The 22847-nt window shown below is 40.8% G+C and overlaps 2 protein-coding genes across 6 annotated transcripts in view; one reads left to right on the top strand and one right to left on the bottom strand.

The window, feature by feature from the left end:
* The window catches only part of LOC144038012 (alanyl-tRNA editing protein Aarsd1-like), a 6804-nt gene extending 6231 nt beyond the window's left edge, over positions 1-573 (top strand). For both annotated transcript variants that reach the window (XM_077550048.1, XM_077550046.1), the window contains one exon: positions 80-573. In XM_077550048.1, the coding sequence (XP_077406174.1) occupies positions 80-218 (139 nt within the window). In that variant the 3' untranslated portion in view covers positions 219-573. The remainder of the gene's footprint in view (positions 1-79) is intronic.
* On the bottom strand, positions 229-22847 carry LOC144038006 (myoferlin-like). 4 transcript variants are annotated; one of them, XM_077550032.1, is made up of 56 exons: positions 22777-22847; positions 22180-22248; positions 21646-21701; positions 21269-21360; positions 18587-18695; positions 18424-18517; positions 18192-18346; positions 17845-17973; positions 17709-17771; positions 17564-17614; positions 17015-17045; positions 16836-16951; positions 16630-16756; positions 16459-16562; positions 16320-16388; positions 16184-16227; positions 15543-15625; positions 15365-15403; positions 14111-14235; positions 13839-13952; positions 13538-13715; positions 13327-13451; positions 13137-13246; positions 12861-13053; positions 11976-12131; positions 11757-11888; positions 11469-11632; positions 10967-11081; positions 10774-10876; positions 10033-10175; positions 9782-9952; positions 9528-9621; positions 9359-9436; positions 9105-9286; positions 7860-8018; positions 7663-7764; positions 7425-7586; positions 6563-6728; positions 6160-6236; positions 5983-6039; positions 5466-5477; positions 5293-5391; positions 5021-5149; positions 4787-4942; positions 4625-4716; positions 4360-4530; positions 3681-3829; positions 3465-3604; positions 3312-3400; positions 3136-3231; positions 2927-3068; positions 2700-2799; positions 1445-1638; positions 1258-1367; positions 992-1139; positions 229-693 (listed from the first exon to the last, which is right to left on the bottom strand). In XM_077550032.1, exons 1-56 carry the CDS (start codon positions 22781-22783, stop codon positions 655-657), a joined length of 6210 nt encoding a protein of 2069 aa, XP_077406158.1. In that variant the 5' UTR covers positions 22784-22847; the 3' UTR covers positions 229-654. The 4 variants fall into 4 exon arrangements, with proteins under 4 accessions (XP_077406158.1, XP_077406157.1, XP_077406159.1 ...); XM_077550031.1 differs by lacking the exon at positions 22777-22847 and having other exon boundaries at positions 22180-22522; XM_077550033.1 differs by lacking the exons at positions 15365-15403; positions 22777-22847 and having other exon boundaries at positions 22180-22522.

Genomic DNA, 22847 nt, shown 5'->3' with positions numbered 1-22847 from the left:
AAGAAAAAAAAAAAGTGGCAATTATCATCATCATCATCAAATTGTGAGACACTATTTGATCCGTCTTTTCCCGCCCCAGGTTGTTAGAGCTGCTCGAAGGGAAGGGAGCCGGAAAAAACGGCCGTTTCCAAGGCAAAGCCAACAGTCTGGCGCGAAGGGGCGAGGTGGAAGCTTTATTGCGACAACACTGTAACCAGATTACGTCACAAGAAGAATAAATTCCAGACATGGCTTAACTCTTAGTTTATTATTAACAACAATAATACAAAAACATTTGGAGGAAACATGTTAAAAATGTTTAGTTACTTGCTCATCCGATCAAGCGACTACCCACAATGGTGGCTGGGAAAAAATCTTGATAGTTCTAATTTAAAAAATGTAATAAATTTATGTTTTTCGAAGTGTGCTTATAATTCATTAAGAAGAGAGTGATACCAGTGTTTGTGTGGAAAAGTCCATCACCAATCCAGTTGTGTGTGTGACATGTTAAAATAGTGCAAAGAAGCAAGCATCCCTTCCCCATTGACAATTTTTTTCTTTTTTTAAATTACAATTAAAAAGACAGCAAGATTGTTTGGCGTTACTGCATTTTGATCCTTTTGACATTGCCATAGTCCTTTTGTGGCTCAATTTCATCTTGTCCGCCATACACTTTTAATTTAGCGGCTTCACTATCTTCATTGAGATGTAGTTCTGGAAAAGGCGAAAGAAGTGAAATCGTTTAACATCACTTGCATAAACCCCTGTAAGTATACACTGGGCTTGAAAAATAAGTAATGAAATGAATATATTTTAAAGAAGAAATTTGTTTGCAAGCTATTTTATGAACACTTAATTATACGCGTAACCATAACAAACCACAAGGGGGCAGCCTAATAGTATCAATTTGTGCAAAAATATAAAACTGACCATTTGGACATATGACATTTACGCCTTCTTCATTCTTTAATCATATGTTTGCTATTACACTAAAAAGATGGATGACGCTTACCGGTAGAGAGTACAGCAAGATGGCGAGGAAGAGGATCACAATGGTGAGAATGATGAGCCCGATGAAGAGGCACCGGAACCGTCGCCACACGATGAACTTCATGGTCTTGCAGGGGTTGGTGAACCAAAAGAAGGAGGTTTCAGGGCGCCTGTTGGTCAAGGAGAGGTTACCAGTGAAAAAAAAAAAACATCAAATAAATAGAAATGAAAAAAATAAGTATAAATAAATAAAAACATCCACGTGAAAGAATAGAAAAGTGCTCCTACTTGGGAGGGTCCAGTTTGGGGTTCATGTTGGGTTCATCCCTGCCTTTTCCTGCCGGTTTCTCATCCACATCAGCTTCACTCACAATTTCCAAAGTCATCTCTACTTTGCCCTACGGGAGCAGAACGACAAGCTCAGAGAGGCCTGATTACGATCGGATTTGGAGATACCATTTTTGTCCATCCTCACCCCCAAGGACTTGACCCCACCCTGCTCAATAGAACAGGGCCACCAGCCCCTCACTGACTTCTGGGTAAACAGACACTTGGCAGCTTCAGGCTTGTGTGGCACGTCTGCGTTGGCATCATCCAACATGGACAGCGTACACTTCTCTGGCGTCTTTGCGGGGGGGATCAAGTTGTGCAAATAGAGCTCCAGTGTTCCTGGGATCCAAGATATTATTGAAGAATGAGTCCACTGTAACAGTTTGCCCATCTTATATAGGCCAAGGGTGAGCAACTTTTACTGTCAATTTTGGCATTTGGCATTTTGGGCTAAATAAATAACAGAAAATCTGTCTGGAGCCGCAAAAGCTTAGAACATTATGATGAACGAAACCGTGTGTTATGTACTGAGGGCCCAAGAGCTACCCCATAACATACATTTTTAGACTTTCCTGTCAAATTGCCGACATTCTTGGCAATTTTATGAACATTCCCTGTCAGTCTCCTTTTTTTTTTTTTTGATATTTGATGGCATTTTTTTTTTTTTTTGATATTTGATGGCATTTTTTTTTTGATATTTGATGGCATTTTTTTTTATATTTGTTTCTGCCTTTGTTATCAACATTTTTTGGATTTATTTTTTGTGTGGACATTTTATAGTTACCTTTTAAAGTTTTATTTAAAAATGCATTTTCTGACTTTTTTGGGGGGCAATTTTGTGTACATATGGTAATTTTCGGGATTTCTTTTGTTTTTGGCATTTTAGTTACTTTCTGTACGTTTTTGTTACTGTCTTTTTAAAAATGAATTTTCCAAAGACATTTTATGTAAATTTTCTGCCTCCTATTTCTTTATTATTTTTTTTACATTTTTTGAATGTCTTCTTTTCTGCGTTTATTTTAAAATAAATTGCCTTTTTTTTTTGCAATTTTGTGCACATATAGTAATTTTCTGGTTTTCCTTTTCTATGGTCACTTTTGACTTGCTTAGGGTTTAAAAAAACAACTTTTTCATCTATTTTACAACTTACAAATTTCGATTAATTTTTTGATATTTTATTTTTTAAATCTAAATAATTAATTTCAAGATTAATTTATCTAAACAATTTAAATATGTAATAATAATTTAAAAAACTACTTTTTTTTCTTTTTTTTTTTTAAAGAGATCCACAGGGAGCGGGACTAAAGAGCCACAGCTTCAGGTTGCAGACCCCTGATATAGGCCAGGCCATGTCATATTTGAAAAACCAGAAAGGTCACGAAAAGTAAAAAGTGTCTCACCAAGATAATCATCCAATGAGAATTTGTCATTGTCCCAAATCTGGATACTCAGCTTAGGTGGAATCCTGAACTCCGTTTTGTCCAGACTCCAAAAGTGCTCCTGTTGAAACAAACAACTTGTGACTGTCATTTCAAGTCTAAACCAGGGCTTCTCTCTAATTCATTACTAATTATTTTGCTGACCCCATTTTGAGAACCACTGATCTGAACAAGGAAGAGGCGCTCACCTTCTTGGAGACGAGGCAGAGCTGCTCCGCGGGAAGGTAGTCGAATTCAAAGACGAACCTCCAGTTGAAGTTGCCGTCACCGTCGAGAGACCTGTAGTGGACGTCGGTCCTCTGCTTGTCCTCCTCCATGCCTGGCATCCAACTGCAACCCATCAACATTATGTTAAAAAAACGGATTTAAAGATGAAAAGTAGAATAATCATGTGTACCCTTTGACGTAAATGTCGCTCATATGCTCTCGGGTGATGCTCGTCTCATCCAGAGTCACGTCTGTCGTGTTCCAAATGACGATTCGTAGGAAATACCTGGAATGAACAAAAATGTCAAAATCAGCGTTGATGGCATTATTTGTGAGCGAAAATGAGGACATTTTCGGTACGCCCACTTTTTGGGCTTGCGTGGGATGATTTCAAAGGGGGGGCCGGGTGCGCCCATGCTTTTGGGGAAAACGTCCACCCACATCTGGAGCCTTCCCTGCACACACAGGTCATCAGAAAAGGTCGCTTAAAGGTCAATGTGGTCATGGATGATGACAAACCTGTGACAGATTGGGCTGAAAGCTGCTGTAAAGTGTCCTGCTCTCCACATGCTCAGGTACGAGTCCCTGCGTTCGCAGGATGTGCAGACACAGACGCTCGCAGGCGGGACCCAAGTGTTCATGAACCTCAGTTTTGCCCTCTAAAAAGGGGAAACAAGTCATGTAAGATTCCAGGTTCTGTTTGAACAGCTGGATTTGGAGCGGCGACAAACTGACCAAACTGAGCCAGTGTGTATCCTTTCCCATTAAAGGTGAGCGAATTGCCGTTGTCTTCACTCCTAGGTTTGGAAAAGCCTTTCAGACGAGCTAGGTTGTCCAAGAGCTCGGATGGCTTCAGCTGGTCCCGCCACTGGTTGATTCCAGAACTGACAGAAAAACAAAAAACTGAATACAGATATTCTTCCTTTTTCCATTTCATGTATCATTCAGACAGACGTGCCATCAGAATTTGCAGCTTTTGTAAACACATTTCCTAGCCCATGTCTCGCCAAATGACATTGGAGCAACAGCGCAAAATTGCTATCTGGCATCAACAAAAACCTCGACCTAGCGGATACTTCGGAAAGTGATAAAGCTTCAGCCAAGCTGACTTCAGGTTCATCCACTTGAAGCCTTTAAAATACCTGAAGTCAGTCAGGTAAAATTTTCAATCCCTGAAGCAGTCGCTTTTGTTGATTTAGCTGGCTTTGCACAAATGCCTGCTCTAGGAGTTTCCCCCCCCCCCCCTTCCACCAATCAGTGGTAGTAGTAGCAGCTCTTCAGATGTTTCACAAAATCATCGATAGCGTAAATTCTGCCGGGGATTAAAAAAAAACTAATCTGATGGCTTCATGTCTTTCAAAATTATACCTGAAACGAAGTACAAAAATGTAAAATGAAATTTCGGTCTTCTCACGTGCAGTAGGTTTGCGGCAGGCCGCAGTAGGAGTTGTAACGGGACAGGAAGCGGTTCTCCAGGTCGATCACGGTCTCCCCGACTTTCTCGTCGCGACTCAGGAGGTCGTAGTCGTACACGGAGATTTTCAGGTCCTTATCTTGGGGGAGGAAACCCGTCATCTCAAACATCCTATGACAAAACAAAAGTGAACAACTCCGCATTAATCCTTCTGAATGAGTCATATAGGATGAAATACAGTACATGCTAATTGGCTGTTAGCTACCTTCCAAACACGGGATTGGTTGTGTTGGGGAGGTAATGGTCTCTGTCGTCAATTGTGTTCCTCCCAAGAGATATCTTCATATATGGGTCACACTGAAGGAAAGCAACAAGTTCAATATTGAGTCGACCTTTTTATAAATTCAAATTCACAATTCATCCTCACTCTGCCATTATTGTCTTTAGGCTGCAGGTCGATGGCCCGGACCACATAAATCCTGACCAGACACTCCTGAGGTCCACTATCTGGCAGCTCTCGGAACTGCCGGGGAGGAGGGGCCACGCCAGGGTCATCCGGCAGCGGGTACACTTTGAACGAGCCCTGCAGGCGCAAAAGCACAAATTGAGGAGTTTCTTTCTTTCTTTCTTTTTTCGGATAAATGTGACCGTGTCAAAGTACCTTGAACTCCCCGACCACACTTGGGTCGTCATCGCCGTCCTCGTTCTTGCCTCGTTGCAGTTTGAAAGTGCTGCAGAAGTCTGTCAGTCCTTTGAATTGTGCGATGTCTTCCAGTTCACAATCATACACCTGAAAACGACAATTAATCATAAATAAATCATTATTGTTTACGATGGTTTAGAACGAACGGCATGCACTGAGAAGTACTCATAATATTTTGCCTCTTAGTAAGAAAACCAAAATATTAGAAAGACAATGGAGGGGTATCTTACTTTGAGGGTGTCGTATCCTTTCTTGAGGTAAGGCCCACATTTCTCAGTCTCTCCCACAGAAGCGTAGAATTTACTCCACCAATCCACAGTTTGCTTTTCCTACGAGGTGGATTGTGCCCAACTTTTACTATCAATCTGTTCTCAGTTTGAAAAATCAACCGGCAGGTGTTTACCTTCTCTACGTGCTGTGCAGTCACACCATACATTGTGATACATAGAAAGAAAGAAAAATGCACAATTAAAATATTTTCTCAAAATGAATGCGAAAATCAAATGAATGATTTGAGCTGCAGTTTGAGTAGTCACCATCAGGGGGGGCTAGAACAGCACATTTGTATCACAGCATATTATAGACGTCATCTTGGTGGCAAATGTGCCAATTTTGTTGAGCAAGGACATTTTTGCCAACCAAATTCATGATTCTGAATATTTGGATTCGATTTGGTTACTGTGCTACTGATACAAATGCCAAAGCCGGAGTCACGCTCTCCTTCAATAAAAAAAGCTGTATTAGATTGCTGTGCTCATTAGATTTGATTAATAAATGAACAAAAGAAGAGACTGCAAAAATGCCTCGTCTCTAGCACACATTAATAGCAGTGTGACATCATTAGAAGTGTGATTCACCAGCTTTCCAGTGTCATTAGTTTCTAGCTTTGTGATAGAGCGGCAACAACTGATCATACATACAAAGTAGGAGGTAGGGGAAGTCATTTTGTTGACAGCAGCTGACATGTTGCACATGAACTGCAAGCCAGAGTGACAAATTTGACTGCACAGGTCAAATTCTGACTTTTTAGTCCAAAGTACCAGTTGATTAAATGATTAGAACATCTGATGCAATATTCTTAATACTATATTACTTACCTGAGTTTCCAACAGTAATCTAGTTTCTTCCATATTGATGGAGACATGTCTGGAGGGAGTCGCTGCCATGAGGGCCACTGGAAGAATACAACATAAGAAATGGACAGTAATTAAGAGGACTTGAGCCTTAACCCCTTTTCACACTGCACTTGGCTCAGTGTGAAAGAGCCGCGTGGCAATGCGGAAGACCCGTTCCCAGCGTGCCCATATTTGGAAGTGCTATCGTAGCCATGCTCCATTCCGTGGTCCCTGCCCCTCACCATATGCACAATAAATGGGTTTGATTGCTAAATGCAGTGTGAAAAGGGCTTCATAACCTGCACGTGACCTACTCCCACCATTGGTATTTTTGTTCTGTGATTCTGTCAATTGCTCAGTCAGCGGAGTCATTTTGTGCCCTTACTTTTGGAAGCCATGGCTCCCTCGGCCCTGATGACATACGGATCGCAACGGAACCGCTCCAGAGAGGTGATGGTGCACTGGCCCACCACCGGTTTCCTGCCAAATGGCCGGTGGTCGATCACCTTGAGCACAATGGGAGGTGTGTACATCTCATCCTTTGGGAGAAGCTGCAGGGTTGTCAAGAAGACAAATTAAATTAAGTTGCGCCCGGTTTAAAAAAAAAAAAAAAAAGGTTTTGTTCATTCACTGTAAAACAAAACAAAAAAAAAAAACAATATTTACTTGAAAAAAACTAGTAAAGTTTTTTTCATTTAGAAATTCTAAATAAATTGTACAAGGAGAGTTTTGAGTACATTTTTATCAGTATTTAAAAAATAAAATAAAATAAAAAAAAGTAGCGCACAAACGAACTCATGACCTCTACTACCGCTCTTGCCGTTTGCCACTATACTGCTTTGCTGGTGTGTCCAAAAATGAAACCAAAAACAGCTGGTCTCTTGGACGTACAAGGATTCTGCCTGACTATCAATATACTCACACACTGCAGGAGCGGCATGGCTCAGGTGGTAGAGGTCAACCTGGTTGTGTGTTTTGTTCCTCAACCATTGCGTAGCTTTGAAAAAAAAAAAAAAACTGGTAGAATGTACTCAAAAAAACTTTCCTTGTGAAATTTACTTAGAATATATCTTTTTTACAGTGTTGTTGATATCTTGGTTTTGGTTCCTTCTTTCATACCACTGACTGGTTAAACTGTCATCAGCAACCCCTGTTTCTGTCCATTTTGATGTGAACTGAATTTCATTGGCATGGGAAAAAGATGATTAAGGAAATGTAATGCATTTCAACATGGCGTGCGGTTGTACCACTTTGATGAAGAGGACCGAACTGGGGAAGTTGGGACTCTTTTTCATGTTCCTAATGACTGTCGATTCCACTCTCTGCCCGCCGCACTCCACCACCAGGCTGGGAGAGGAGACTGTGGCCAGCTGATATGGTTTCATGTTCCTCAGACCCCACGCCAGAATCTGCATGCGGCAATTAACAAATGCACATTTCAAGATTTTGTGAATAAAGTTGTCAGACGAACAGATGAGGCGTTACCTCTACTGCAGTGAGCTGCACAACAGGTCGGATGCCCTGCGGAACCATGTAGAGGTTCTCCGCCCTTTTTGGTGGAACAAGAGGAAGATCTGAGTCTCCTGACTGCAGAGACAAAAGCAATAGCGCAAAGTGAAACAAATCAAGTTAGCGCAAATTGAAAAGAAAAGTCACTAATTGGCATTTCTTAGTTTGCAGACCTTATCTTTGAGGATAAGTTCAGCAGCCACAAGTGCCTCCCCTTCTTCACGCCCCCCCTGCGTGATGGGGTGCCACAGCAGTTTGGGCATCTGATCCATGCTGGGGTTCAACTTCACCAACGGAGCGCAAACACACCGACCCAGCAGCTCATCCTTGCCCTGGACAAGGTGATTTTGTTAGGGGAAGAACACACTCTAAAATAAAATATTTTGCCTTAACAATAAATAAATAAAATAGTTTCCATTAGTCTTTGTTAATTCTGACAACTTATTTGAATGGTGTTGAACCAACAAACAATATCACTTTGGATAAAGTCGCTTTTCCTCCTTCGGTAAAAGATGATCAAGTACTGCTCAAGAACTGTTATCGTAAGAACTCATTTTTTAAGTTGGCAACTCAAAGAAATGCGTTACAACTGACTTTTCCATATTTTGAAGCACGCGCAGCTACTTTAGCTTCGAAGCACACTAGGCTACTTTAGCTTCAAAGCGCGCTAGGCTACTTTAGCTTCGACGCACGCTAGGCTACTTTAGCTTCTTGTCTTAATTACGAGGTGATGCCCATTATGCTTAGTCACATAACCTTCTCCAAGCAAGTAATCAAACTACAGCAGTAATTAAAATGTGTTCATTAGTTACTCTGTCACACATGCGCTTCTACGTACAAGCGCAAGCAGAGTTCCAAACACGGAAGCACATTACAACACTATTAGCAACTTCCGTTCACTGTCTGTGGGGTACAGTAGTGAGCGACCCTTACACATGTATTTTAATGTAAAACTAACAAATAATAAAATAATACAATATAAATCACCCTATAGTAATATAATTAAATCACTACGATACATTATAGAGAACAGAAAGGAAAACTCTGGTATTTGCAACTTGAACACGGTGAAAGGTATTGTGGGAGTATTCAAATCATCAAAATGATTGATGGCAATGTTGAGAAAAATTAAGTTGTCAAGCTAAAGTTTATTCAGTTATGCCAACTTGAATTTTGTTTTCAGCCGACCAACAGTGAACTTTGAGTATGCATGACATGCTAAATCAAGTTGATGTAATTACCAATTTTTTATTTAATCTCAACTCGTAAAATAATGTTAGCAACTTACAAAGTTTATGTAAATCCCTTTTTTAAACTTACATTCATGTATTAAATCAATTGGTGTTATAGTGGAGTTAGTTTTTTAGAGTGCATTTTCTTAGACCAGAGCTACTAAATGACTCCCTTTGTGTAGTTACCACTTGGTCATGGTCGTAGAACTCTATGACAACATCCGGGGGGTGTTGCGCAAGAGCCTGCGGGTCCCCGTAAATTTCCACATGATTGAAAATGAGGGTTTGGTCCCAGGTTGGGTTTAAAGTTGCGCGCAGTTTCTCTGTCGTCTTACTTAGATGCAGGAAGGAGACGTGGGCATAGGGATCTGTCAAGCAAAATATAATAATCTTTTTAATGTCGAAAAATGTGAGAATTTCACCACAAGGGGCCAACATACCAGAAAAACTGTCTTTGTCCATAGATGTCATATTTCTTGCTTGATAGACATAAACACGCAAGTGATATATGCAAGACCCTGAAGGAGGTGGGGAAACACAATCACATATGCATGTCGCGGGCAGTCATTTCTATTTATGCCTACACTCATCTTTGTGTGCATCACTCACTGTCTAAGGAGCAGGACACAGTGGGTGTGTTGGCACCAAACATCTTAGTGACGTCGCCCTTGGAGCTTTTCTCGTTCTCGTCCGTATCAACACCCTGTAAAGTAAATCAACAAAGACTGCTGAGGGAAATGGCACAGCTATCACTTAGTACATAAGTAAATATTTAATACTAGAACTGGTTCACAATTTCAGACTTCATATCTTAGGCAAGCTAGGCCTCATGAAATGGAAGAAAACTGCTGATTTGTACCCACCAGTGCACCCTCTAGTTTGAAGATGGCCGACGCTCCTAAGCGGTCTTCCGGGGCCATCTTTCTCCTCCACCGCCTCCGGCGAAACGTATCTGACGACCGTTCCTTCCTGTGGAACTTCCAGCCGATCAGTGACGAGAATTCCCAGCCCTCCGGATCGCCGTGGTCCCGCCTCTGCGCACAAAGTAACATGTTGTTCGATTCAGTTTTCCAAAATCTGAAAAAAAAAAAAAATCCGACGACGAGATGCTGACCTCAACGGCTGCGCCTGCGGGAAGTGCGGCTCTCCTGCGAGGTCGAACCACCCGTCTCCTACGGTGGACATGGTACACCTTCTCTGCCGGCACCCAGGACCGAGGCTTGTCATCTGGGGGAATGGTCAGTCCATATTCCCACCCTGTAGAAAACAAATCTTTTTCATATTTGAACAGGTTTCAGGTGAATTCAAAAGCACAAACAAAAATTTTAAAAAAAATTATAAATATAAAAGGCGAAGACATGTTGACTCAGGGAAAGCTGCCAAATGAATAATACTGAGCTGTCCTAAAATTAATTATTTTCAATTTAGTTGACCGTCAGTGAGGTTTTTTCTACTGGCCTAAATCATTCCATTAAAATGTTATTATTTAATTCCTAACAGTCTCCATTACGTACTCCTCCTCTTGGCTGCACTGCCTTCAGTACTTTTTTTTTTTTTTTTGGTCCAATCAGATTTCAGCCACTATGTGTTGCCATGTTAATCTAATCTGCCTTGGGCCTTCAGAATCAGCATTACTGCTTGATGAAACATTAACTATACTAGCGATGGGACTGTTTCCTTAACCAATCCAATTTCAAATTTGACTCGAGTCCCATTTTTCTGTCCTCTGATTGGTAGATCAGAGCAAGCCAGGTTTGACTTATATTAAACATTTAATAATCAGCATCTATTGTGTGATGAATTTTATTTACATTTGTCTTTGTCATCTTATTAGCTAAAAATGGATTGATGTGACCTTGATCATCCACAGCTCTGTTGTCATCAACTGTCCACTCGTCCTCCCAGGCCCAACCGGGAGGACACTCGAACTCCCCTGGATTTCGGCTCTTCTCTCCATTCTGCGTGACAAGACACATTTTGTAAACTATAGAAAATAAGCAAAAATAGCTTCCCGGGATAATGTATTTGCATGTCTGTGCTCTTCTCACCACGTCGGTGAAGGGCTCGGAGGCTGCTTTCCACTCTCCGCCAGGGAAGCGGGTATCATTTTGGAAAACCTCATCCATGAATTCAGTGTGTCCTGCGTCCGCCTCTGTTAAGAGGCTGCAAAGCAAATAGTCACATTTGGGGCATGAATATAGTATAAAGACACTATAGAGGAAATGTTAACAAAAAAAAAAAAAAAGACCTCTCACAACATTTGAGAATTTGCTCTTAATGGCTAAGTGATGTTGTAATAACACATATTGTAAATTTGGAGGCACATGGGTAAAAGTAACCCTTTCAACTCCCGGGCGGCATCTGATATTTTCTCAATAAATCATCGGCTGTGGCACGAGAGGAATGTAAACACTAGCGGCTGACTCATTTCCTCTGCAGAGCATTATAAATAACCATCCTGAAAGCGTTCATAATAAGCAATGAAACTTTTTCTAGGTTTTCATGGAAGAAAAGTTTCTATCGGCTGAGTGGCCTTGTCGTTGCACTCACGCTTTCTCCGGGTCAATAAACCAGTCCGACTCCCACTCCCATCCTCTGGGGGGCATGAAGTACTCCTTTTTCAGCTTGAGGTTGCCTGTTACGTCAGAGAATTTATGGCGCCCCACCAGTCCTGTGGTTCCCCACTTTCCAAACATACTGGCTTGGTTCTCGTACTGCAAAAGCAGAGACACAATGCCAAGATTTGCTACAGGGCTCATAATAAAAACAATTCAGAGTGAACAACGTCCTCTCCGCCAAGTTTGTGCCTGGCTTTGACATTTATTTGAATTGACCTACCAGCTCTGCAAACACACTGAAAGTTCCCTCAGAGAAGGAATTGAACTTCTTTTCATGTGCGGACAAACCCAGCCACATGTTGACTCGGACCTGAACAGGCACCTTCAAGCCTCGGTTCTTGTCCATGGGGTACTGATGGGAACATGACAGCCGGCTTAGACTTGGATGGACAGGACCGAAATGGCCAAGATTCTCCAATATTCTGAGTGTCATCTGTACCTTTAAAAAGATAGTGCGGGTTTTTCCACAGTGTTGTCCACAGGCCTGTTCACCGTATGTGGAGTAGAGGATTTGGTGAGCTGGAATGCGGCTGTAGGCCACCCTCCTCTCACCGCGGAGCATCCAGATGATCACGTCGGGCATGCTGTTCTGGGGCTGAAGAGACATGTTATATAATAATTCATTATGGGGATAAAATTAGTGCCTTAATTTTGAGTTAAGTTAAAGTTCGCCACAATTTTGTTTTAACGTGCGATTAATGACCCCTTACTTGGAAAGCCTGTACTGGGGGAATTCCAGTCGCAACGCAGCAGACACGTCCACATCAAAATTGAACAGTAATAAATTCAATAATAATGCATACATTTGTGGAGACTGTGGTCAAGTTGTATTTTATAAATTTTAAAAATGTGCAGAATTTCACAAGTTACTTTATGTTAAATATTAGATAGCTCTTAATATGGAAAGAAAAATGCACTGAGCTGTCACCAACGTCCTACAAATGCAATTATGCCATCTAGTGGCAGAAAAATGACCTTAACACAAATCAATATCACACTTGGTTTTTAAAGTACATCCTTTTAACTAAATGTTATGAATTTTTATGAAATTACTGTACCAGTGACTAAAAGATGCAGCCATATTTCTATTTGTTCAACTTTTTTTCCCCCATTTTTATGCCAAGAGTATGAAAGTACTGTACATTTAGAACATATTAAATTTGAAGTCATGCAATTAATTATGATAAAAAAATAATAATCACATGACACCTCTTATTAATTAAAAATCAATTACAAAAAAATATATTAAATTAAAATTAGAAAACAACACACTACATTTGAACATGTAAATTAGAGGATTTCTTTTTTGTGTGTGTGCTTTCACCTCTTCCGCAAGCATCTCAAGTTTCTCCGCCCACGACTCGATGTCGGCGAGCGTGTCGGCGATGTCTTGGGCCTCCTCTCTCATGCGTCGGGCTGCCTGATTGATGGTCTTCAAGCCACTGTCTCGCAGCTTCTTGAGTTGGATGTCCAAGGACGTCAGGTTGGAGCGGCCCTCCAACTCCGGTGTTGGGAAACTAGAGAAGGGAGACAATCAAAAAAATCAAGCAATCTAATGTGGTCCAGTAAAAAAGTCGTATAATTCCTATCGTTCACTTACTTTTCTAGATCTTCAATCAGCTGACTCAGCAACTTCACCCACACGCCAGATAGCTGGTCGTCAGGTGCTTTAGCTGAGATAGCCGTTCTAAAGACCTCCAGGTTAGATTGCTATAGCAAAGAATGAAATCCTTTGGTGAGCTTTCGGCACAAAAACATTTGTTTTCTCTGAGAATAAAATGGAGCATTACCAAGCGGTGATAAATGTAAAGGATGATATTGACAGTGTCCATCCGGTGGCTGATGTCCTCCCAGAATGAGATGACCACAACTACTGGCTTGGTGCCCGCCCATGGCAGGTAATAGTAGTGGTTACCTTAGAAACATGACATGCTAATATTAAAAAAAATAAAATAAAAACACCCCGTAAGTCAGCAATAATCCGAATTGTAGCTCACTCACCATCAAACACAGCGCAACTATACTGAGTTGTGGAGGCCAGCGGTTTGCAGGTGTTGTCCAGTTTGTTGCCATAGTTACCGATGCTGACCTCAAACTGAATTGGCTCACCTGGCTCCTGTATCATGGAGGCGCTGTGGAAGACTGCACAGAGACAATACTTCCGTCTCCTCTGGTACTTCTGATGCAAGAGAAGAAAACGGCAAAAACAAGGTCACACCGAGACTTTTTGGGGATTTAAGATGGATGGAATTCCTTTTTCTTTTTTTGTATCGTTTGGAAAGAAAGACAGAATGAAAGTTACCTGTACCACCAAGATGTCATCACTGGGGATGCTGTCTAATGCTTTGTCAACTTTGCCTTCTAACTTAGTGGACATCTCAACCAGGACCCTGCCCCTATAGGCCACGCCTTCACCCTGTTTAAAATAATAATAATAATAATTCAGACACAACAACTACTAGAACTGGCTATTATTATTTTCATGTTCTCCATCTACAAGTTAAATTGCTCGCATGAGAAGATGAGTATCAATACGCATCCACTCAGCTTGCCAAAACGGTCTGTCGTCATTACCTTCCCCAAATTCAGATCTTTGTATGGATCTGGCAGTCCAGAAAACTCTCTGGGGCTGCCATAGAGGTTGATGTAGCAGGGACCAAAAACTGGCAGGAAACCAACCTCAGACTCTCCCGTTCCGGCTTCATGTAGATACAAAACACAAGTTAGATTTGGATTTGACCATGCAGAATAGGAAGCTTGAGCTTGTTAGTATGCAGTGAAAAGCGTTTTTGCAAGCGGCTGGAGGACAAGAATGCACATTGATTATGAGAACTAACGCACAAAAAAAGCTTAAGATGTGAAACAGAATTTGAATTACAGTAAACCCCAATTCACTGCAAGGGACACGGAGATGAGTCCCCTACAGGTGAACTTTGTAAAACAATATACCATTCATAGTGCATTCACTTGAAAAAAAAAAAATCCTGTTTTTTCTGATTATTTTTTGGGGGGAGCTTTGTTTTGTTGTGTTTTTTTTTTTCTCTCCCCGTTTTTCTGTTTTAGTGCATTTTTTTCTGTCATTAAAAAATATATTCAGAAAAACAGTAAGGAAATTATTTAGAAAAGCAGGAGGAAAAATTTCAGAAAAACTGAAAAAAAAAATGTCAGAAAAAAAGGGGGACATTTTAAAAATTTTTAAAACAGAAAAAAGTTATCCCGAAAAACTAAGCACCAACTTTTGTTTTTTTCTTTCATTTTATGTTTGTATATTAAACTTAACTGAGCCATATTAATCATAAATTGAGGTTACGTTGGAGGTATACGGCAAAGTATCCGCCATTAGAGAGTCTGCAACAAGTCACTTGGATTTCAGAGGTAAAAAAATAATTTCTCCCCCGTTTTTCTGAATATTTTTTATGACAGAAAAAAGATATTCAGCAAAACAGAAATTCAGATAAAAGTAAAATATATTTTTTTTAAATGACAAAAAACAAAGCACCCCCCCACAGTAAGAAAAACTAATTTAGAGGGGGGGGTCTTATCCAAGTGAATGCAATATGCTTCCGCACTTAACCTTAAAAGATATTAAAACAACTTTAAACAATGCAAATGGATTTGAAAACAAAAAAAATGCAAAGCTGTCTATATGTGTAAAAATGGCTACTATAAATGCAAATTTCCACAATATAATGAAGAAAAAAAAGCGATATAGCGGGTGGTTAGTGGATGAACTGCGATGTAGCAGGGCAACACTGTACTGAGCAGTTTAGCCTGCACAATATTATTAATAGCACGCATGCAATACAGCAAAGGAGAGCACAGGTGAACCTTCAAATGACGACAATTCCGCACTTCCTGCATGTTCCTCTATTCCAGGAAAAAGACAAAAATTAAAAGGCACCATTTAGAAGTCGGTGAAAAAAAAAAATGTGTTTACAGATTTGCTTTTCCTTTACAGGAAATCCATTAACACCATAAGACATGTCAAATAAATCATGAACCATACCTTCTATTTCCCCCCCAGAGGAGGCTATTTTAGCCAGGTTGAGGTATGTGGTGCCAACAGCATCGTTCCCATTCAAGCGATCCCTGCAGTCACACATAACTCACATTCGTTAACACACAGCTCAGCGCACACATTCATGTGGCAAGATAAACTCAAGGGTAACGTGCAAATCCCACAGTGCATTCTCATGCTGTGCTTTTTAATCATCATTTGGTGGATTTGCCATCACTAGTCACAATGGTGAACACTTTTGTCATACAGCTCTTGAACGTGACCTGTAAAAGTGCATTTCACCGAAAACAGCCTCTTCAGTCAAATCCGCCACAAGTTTTTCCAACACTTCCTATTGCACTTATTTCCCTTGCGGCTTCCTGGACCTGCCTTATCAGTCATATTGTTCGCTCGGGAGTACGCGGTGATGAAAACGAGCAGGAAGACGCTGCCAACAAGGACTACAGAGTTTGTTATTGTGAGGGAAGGGAGGGGCCAGTAAAGTCTGACTCACAGGCCACATAATTCTCATATGGCTGGTGATGGAGCGCACCCATGCACGGTTAAGTCAAGCTGACCACGTCGCAGAAAAGCCATGCTGAAAATTCCCAATACCAAGTAAGCAGCATGCTAGTTCATTTGTGACTTACCAATCAAAGACTGTCAGTTTGACACGCTCGCACATTGAGGGGAACTACAACAGAAAAGAGAAGGCCCTCAAGCAATCTTTCATTAGGACGTGCTTTGGTGTAAGATAAGCACATACTAAGATATAAAATTAATCACCTTGACTTGAAGATTTAAAACTTGATTCCACTCCGGGTTTGCGTTCTTCTCTATGGTCCGAGTGCGTAGCTGTTAAGTACGAGGGGGCATCAGTATCCTCATGGTAGATTGCGTGTAAATGAGATGAATGACTACGAACCTTTTTGCCAGCAAAACGAGCCTCCATGAAAGGATCCACCAGGTTCTTTTTATTTGCACTTCCCCCAAAAACCTGCTTCATCGACTGGATGAAGGCATCATCCACTAAAAATCAAAAAATTCATTTTAAGTCCCTTCATCTCTTGGCTTAAATCAAAATCCTAAATCTTACTTTGGGGTACGTCTTCCGCCCTAAACACTTTCAGCGATAACGTGGCCACTCGCAGGGTGACACCAGCTGGAAGCAGCAGGTTGCTTTCTATGTCGTCTTGGTCGTCATTAGTTTCCCTCTTCTCGGACTGGGTGAGGATGACAGGATAACGCATTTATTGACATGACGAGAAGAGAAGATAGTGCCTCAAAGTCAAGCATTCTTACCGGCTGCTCGTCTCCGATCCCTACCACGAAAAGACTGACTTTCAGGTATCCTTTTGCGCCAGAGGTGGAGTCATCCGGATCATTCAGGAGCAGCCACTTCCTCATGACAAAGTGGCCTGCAGTGCAAGTGAGATTATGCTACAGCGTTTCGACAAATGTGCTTTGCGCCACAATCTTACCTGCTTCATCATACACGTAGCCGACGTCGAGCTGTGTGAGAAGACAAAAACAGATGAGGCAGACTAGTCAACTTTACTCTAAACTGAGTCTATTGGGTCCCACTAAATAAGATTTACACTTAGAAGAGGTTTTTTTTTGTCTTGCACATGGAAAAAAAACTAAAGATTTTTTTTCACTCAGAAATTCTAAGTAAATTTTGACTAAATTTTACTAGTTTATTAATTTTTTTTTTTTTGTTGCCTATACACGGGTTGAGGAACGAACTCACAGCCTTCATCTTGGGAGACTGCCACTTTGCCACTCCTACTCTTTGCTTGAATCCAAGACGAGACCAAAATCATTGTTTTTGGTCTCGGGGTTACGAAGATTCCAGATGACATGAGCGATATACCAACAGATGGAGTTGTGGATTCGTTCCTCAACCCTTTAGTGACTTTTTAAAATTGTATTTTATTTTACTCTCTTCCAAGTGTAATCTACATAATTTACACAATCCAAACAATTTGAAAATGCATGGCCAAATACTAAACATAAATTCAAAATGGCACCTTAAATTCTCCCATGAGACTGTCGGCCCTCAGGGAGTAGGAATTGTAAACCTGCAGGAAACAGTTGAAAACTCATTTAAAGGAAAAAAAATAAAAACTCACCTTCCACCAAAGTAGGTAGTTACACTTAGTTCGGTCCACTTACCCGAAAACTGATGTTCTGTTCAAACAGGTCTGATGGAAGCATGTGGACATTATAGAAAAACATCTGTTCAAAAGTAAAATGTGTTAAGTAGTTGGAACCTGTCAAACCAGAAAAAAACCCTGAAAATTTGGAGTACCTCGTCAAAGAAGGGGTTGTTTCCCCGCTTAATCCTCGTCCTGTGGGTCTGTCCGCACACCTGGACCTTGACCACCGGCTTGATGTTGTTGCCTGGCAACTGACGGGCCTCGATAATACGGATGCGGATCTGACGGACAGACAACATCGGAATGCGTGAGAGGAAAAACATCCAAGGAGGAAGTGTGAAGCTACCTAAAGATAAACACACAAGATCAATGTTTCCCCTTTATTTAGCCATGGCACATATTTTACATTGGAAAAAAAAAATCATAACAAAAATGTCATAATATGATGTGTCTTTATTGCTTAAAATGCTCTAATCAGTCAATTGACATTTCCACTTACCTGGAAATCCTGAGGTTTGTTGACGAGCCGGTGTCGATTCTGCGACCTCGCGATCCGCCTGCGGAGGCTAGCGTACTTCCTGCCAGGGGAGGGGCTGGTCCCTGAACCACTCGGGGCCCCGTCAGGCTCTGTCTCGTCACCTTGCTCTGCATCGCCTGAATGTGAAGACATAAATGTGAGGCTACATACATTTGGCTGTTGTGAGGATATCAAGTATTGTCGTTCAACTTACCAGAATCCACAATGGAGTCGCCATCATGAGATTCATCCGCATTTTGATTAGCATTGGGCGGAGGATCGTAGCCAATGACGAGGTTCATGGTCGCCTGCAAGGAAACGATCAGGGTATTTAATGTTCTATAAATGTCGCCTTAATAATCGCAAAATGTACTTACACCAATATTGTGGCCAGTCTCATCATGCAAAGGCACATTTTTAGACGGTAGGGATGTCATTTGACCAGAAGCAAGATCTCTCAAAGGAATTCTTGTTGACCCGATGAATCTGCCCAAAAACAAAAACATCACACTAATTAACAGAACCGTATCTTGAGTTCCCCGTGGCACCTCTGCACTGATTTCCTGTGTCAAGTCAACCCCAGCTGGCTGCCAATGAGGCCAGTAGCCAACATATTAGTCATAAATGTATGGGCCCCGTCCGTACTCATTAAGTGCTATAAAGACGTCATTCACAAAAAGGGGCACGATTAAGGTCACCACCCAGAGCTAACAAGACCCGCCTGCTGAAGCAAACAAATGCAGTCTGGGAGCCAGCAAGACAGAAACAGAAGCCGCCCAGTCACAAAGCAGCGAGTCAACAACATTTAATTGACAATTTCAACATCCCCAAGCAGCGTTTAACACTGGATGAAACAAGTATGAGCAACTTGACTTGACGGAATTTTAATATAATTATCTTAAGGCACCTAAAGGACTAAAGTACAGGATTTGCATGAGTGCATGAGATTTGAATAACAATAATACCAATAATTCTGTCTGGAGTAGCAAAAGTCAGTTAAACTGCAAAATGGAGTTATGACAATCATCATGTGTTGCCAATAACAACACAGTCTTTATCCAACATCTTATTTATGCAAAAACAAAAACAGAATTTTGACATTCATTCTGTTTCGGATAATTCAGCCAATGCTAGATGTGTCACATAATGCATATATCCTAAAATAGCGATAAAGAGGAAGCAATAAAATAGGTTAGCAAACAATACTTTTTTCCATTTACCTCTAAAAGGGAGTTGGTGCAATCCTGACACATCAGTTGATTGAACAACAACTGACGATAAAGCATAATAAAAAGCAAAAACAGACACGCTTGTCGACAGCTGCGCACATTCACACTGTGGCCAAACAAACAGCTGGACAAGAGTCTTTTAAAAAGGGAGGATAGAGTGCTGCGGACTTGGCAGGACGTGGTGTCCTTCATCAAGAGGGACGCTGATTTGTGTCAGTGACTCTACAGGCCTGGTATGTTTGCGTCAATCTATCATTTTGTACACAACACATGAAGAAGAAAAAAAAATCGACTTTGTCCTTGAATTATTCATCTTCTCTTCTCTTGGTTGCTTTCAGACTAAAACAGATTATATCACAAAGTAGGACTGTATAGCCGATAAGTAATGACACTGGTCTGATGATCTTCAGTATTATTATACACGCAAATGTTTGTGCCTCTCCATTTTTTGGACATTTTTTAAAATTATTATTTTACTTTTTTTTCGCGATCAATTTTCTGGCAATTTTGTGGACATTTTATAGTAATTTTCGGGATTTCTTCTTTTGTGTTTGTAGATTTCATAGTTACTTTTTGAACATTTTCCTTCCTGCCCTTTTAAAAATAAAAATAAAAATTCTGACGTTTTTGACAACGCCAAAGATATTTTATGGTAATTTTCTGCCTTCTTTTATTTTTGGGCATTTTATGGTTTAAAAAAAAATAATCTCCGCAATTTCATGGACTTTTTGTTGGAAACTTTCTGCTTTTCTTCTTCCTTTTTGGACATTTTGTGGTCACGGTATTTTTTTCTCTTTTTCAGACAACTCAAAAATTTTGATTTTTACATTTTGGGAATATTTTTAAATTCTTTCTTAAATTTTATCTAAATCAATAATTCATTTAAAGAATGTTTTATCTATAAAAAAAAAAGAGCCACATGTGGTTGCAGAGCCCTGTGGAAGGGGTCATCACTGAAGGAATCTGCTAATCATATGATGTGATCATGACAGTGCTGCTTCTAATTTGGAAAATCTAATCAGTCAAAAGGGCACCAATTGACATGGCCCCTCCCATTTTGCGTTGCCATAACAATGGGGATTAAGCACAAAAGCAGAATCTGGAAAACTACTCAAGCGAGAGGGGGGGAAAAGCCCCGTGCTATGACTGCGTACATCTTTGGGGAGTGTGTCAGACAAGCCAGTGGAAAACTTTGCTCAACGTGGACTCATACGCTGAGATTTGGAAAAGCTCCTCCCTCAGTTAGGACTGTGACAAGCATAGGACATGCGCAAAAGAAATGACAAAAAAAAATCTGTTCATAAGCTCAAAAGTTGCACGGCAGTAATTAGTGAGCCAGAGGAAACATTCTTTGTGGCTTGCCTGAATTAGTCCCATATGTGATTCTGCATTTTTTTAACTAGAATCATGAGCTGCTTTGGAGCAAATACTACTTCTTGCACAGTGTTAAACATAAACATGCTCATGTCATATTGTCAAGACATGATTTAACTGGAATCCTGGAGAGAATTTGCCCCATCCACGCCGGCGCAGAGCACAAACAGCAATTCATCCGTCCATTGTTGCCCAATCAGGATCAGTCGTCCCACACGGCTCGGCAAGTCTCGGCACGGCAAGCGGGGTGTGAGGGGGTAGAGGCAGCCAACAAACTATTTTTTTTTGCTATTATCACCGAAGACACATTGATCTACAGAATCTATTTAGTCAGTTGCCTAACTTTATAGACTTTTTAAAAAAAAAAATGTCATCATGACGACCCTTCCCCTTGCAGAAAGCAAAAGGTCAAATACTGGGAGCTAATTCTCTAGAGTGGGGGTGTACGCCACTTACTTATCTTTCCCAAAGGTCTCGGAGTCTTTCACAATCACATCAACGTGGGAGTTGGGTTCGAGCGCGGCTCCGTTCAGGTTAAACTCAAGGACCTGTGAGAACAAACAAAGAAAGTGTCAAATGTAGATGTAACAAGATTATTATTATTTTTTTGTAAATATAGGGACTAAAATAGTCATTTGTGAGACCTCCCTTACACAACTAACTTGGCTTTCTCAGACCAACCAATCAGAGGATGTAAAAGAGCTGACAAACTGGGCCAGCTGATGGGTTCAAGAAAAAGTCTCATTGCTAATCGTTTAAATTACATTGGCAGATTTGACTGACATGGCAACAGATACAGGCTGAGATCTAATTGGACAAAAACAAACATTTACCTCATTCCATACCGGGTTCACCTCACTGTCAATAACATTTGTTTTTTTCTTTTCATCTGAAAAAACAAACAGACATTTGTTTTACGATCACAAGTCATGCCAGCAACATTGACAATAAAACACAAAAATCAGCAATAGTCTCTTCACAAATGTTCTTTTTGGCCATTATTACGGATGCAACAGTTGAGCTGCAGTTGTTGCCTTATAAGGGGAAGCAAAAAAAGAAGAGGAAGAGAAGCAGCCACACCTGCAGGCTGTAGGTGATTGCTGAGCTGACATATTTGTAGTGATTGAAGCCATTTTGCCCTTAGTCACCATTTAATTTACGATGAGAGATGTGACCCAACTTGACAGCCATTTTTATAACTTGTCTCATTCCAACATTCTTTTTTTCCTGTCTGACATCCAATTGGGAATGTTTGGACACGTAAGGACAATTTGCTACAGTTTGCCCTTAGATAACATTTATTACGTTTGGAAGCTTTTGTTAAATTTAATTAAAGCACAGGATAAGGGAGAAAACAAGGCCCTTACCTCTAAACACTACTGTCGTGATTGGATCAGGACTTCCAACCTTCTTTTTTGGCAGACCTGAAGCTGATTCTACCAAAATCCGCAACATGATGATCCAGTTTAAAAGAGAACGAGAAGGAAAAAGAAAAGTAAAGTTAGTTATTGAGTGAAATGGTCAATCCCTAGAGAAACAATCAACCCTGGCATCTTCACAGACGCGTCCGGGACGCAGACAAAAGTTTATTTCCAAGTGTAGAGTTGGGAAGTGGAAAAGAGGGCGGACCACGGCTGTGTAATTATCCTGAGTGGGGGACAGATCGTGGGCAGCTGCTGCCATCCTGCGAGGCGAGGACGCCAAACTGAATTTAAAACGGGAAATAGTTAACCGGGGAAGATTTTAGTCAACTATTAATTTTGTGAAGGTGACTTTGTGGACCACTAAACAAAAATTAACTGCAAACCTTCACTTTACTCCCCCCCCCAATTTCGGCAAATATATTTTTACTTTGTCTCCATCTAGTGGCCGTGTGGATTTATACCGTCAACCCGTTTTTGTGTATGGTTAAAAAAAACACATATCTGTACAAAACGTGGGTTTAAAATAACTAAGTATAATACCTTCCATTGTCGTCTGGCGTCTACGTATCCTTCCAATGAGGCAAATGAGATACACCTGCTTCCGGCGATCT

This window comes from Vanacampus margaritifer, chromosome 18 (genome assembly GCF_051991255.1).
Source record: "Vanacampus margaritifer isolate UIUO_Vmar chromosome 18, RoL_Vmar_1.0, whole genome shotgun sequence".
Taxonomy (NCBI): Eukaryota; Metazoa; Chordata; class Actinopteri; order Syngnathiformes; family Syngnathidae; genus Vanacampus; species Vanacampus margaritifer.
This window is presented reverse-complemented; position numbering and strand designations above follow the sequence as displayed.

Coding starts and splice junctions, on each gene's coding strand:
- LOC144038006 (XM_077550031.1), bottom strand. CDS start 22,267: ATGTTGCGGATTTTGGTAGAATCAGCTTCAGGTCTGCCAAAAAAGAAG. Junction 6,729..7,424: donor CGGTCCTCTTCATCAAAGTG/GTACAACCGCAC, acceptor ACAACCCTGCAG/CTTCTCCCAAAGGATGAGAT. Junction 2,800..2,926: donor TCTGCCTCGTCTCCAAGAAG/GTGAGCGCCTCT, acceptor TTGTTTCAACAG/GAGCACTTTTGGAGTCTGGA.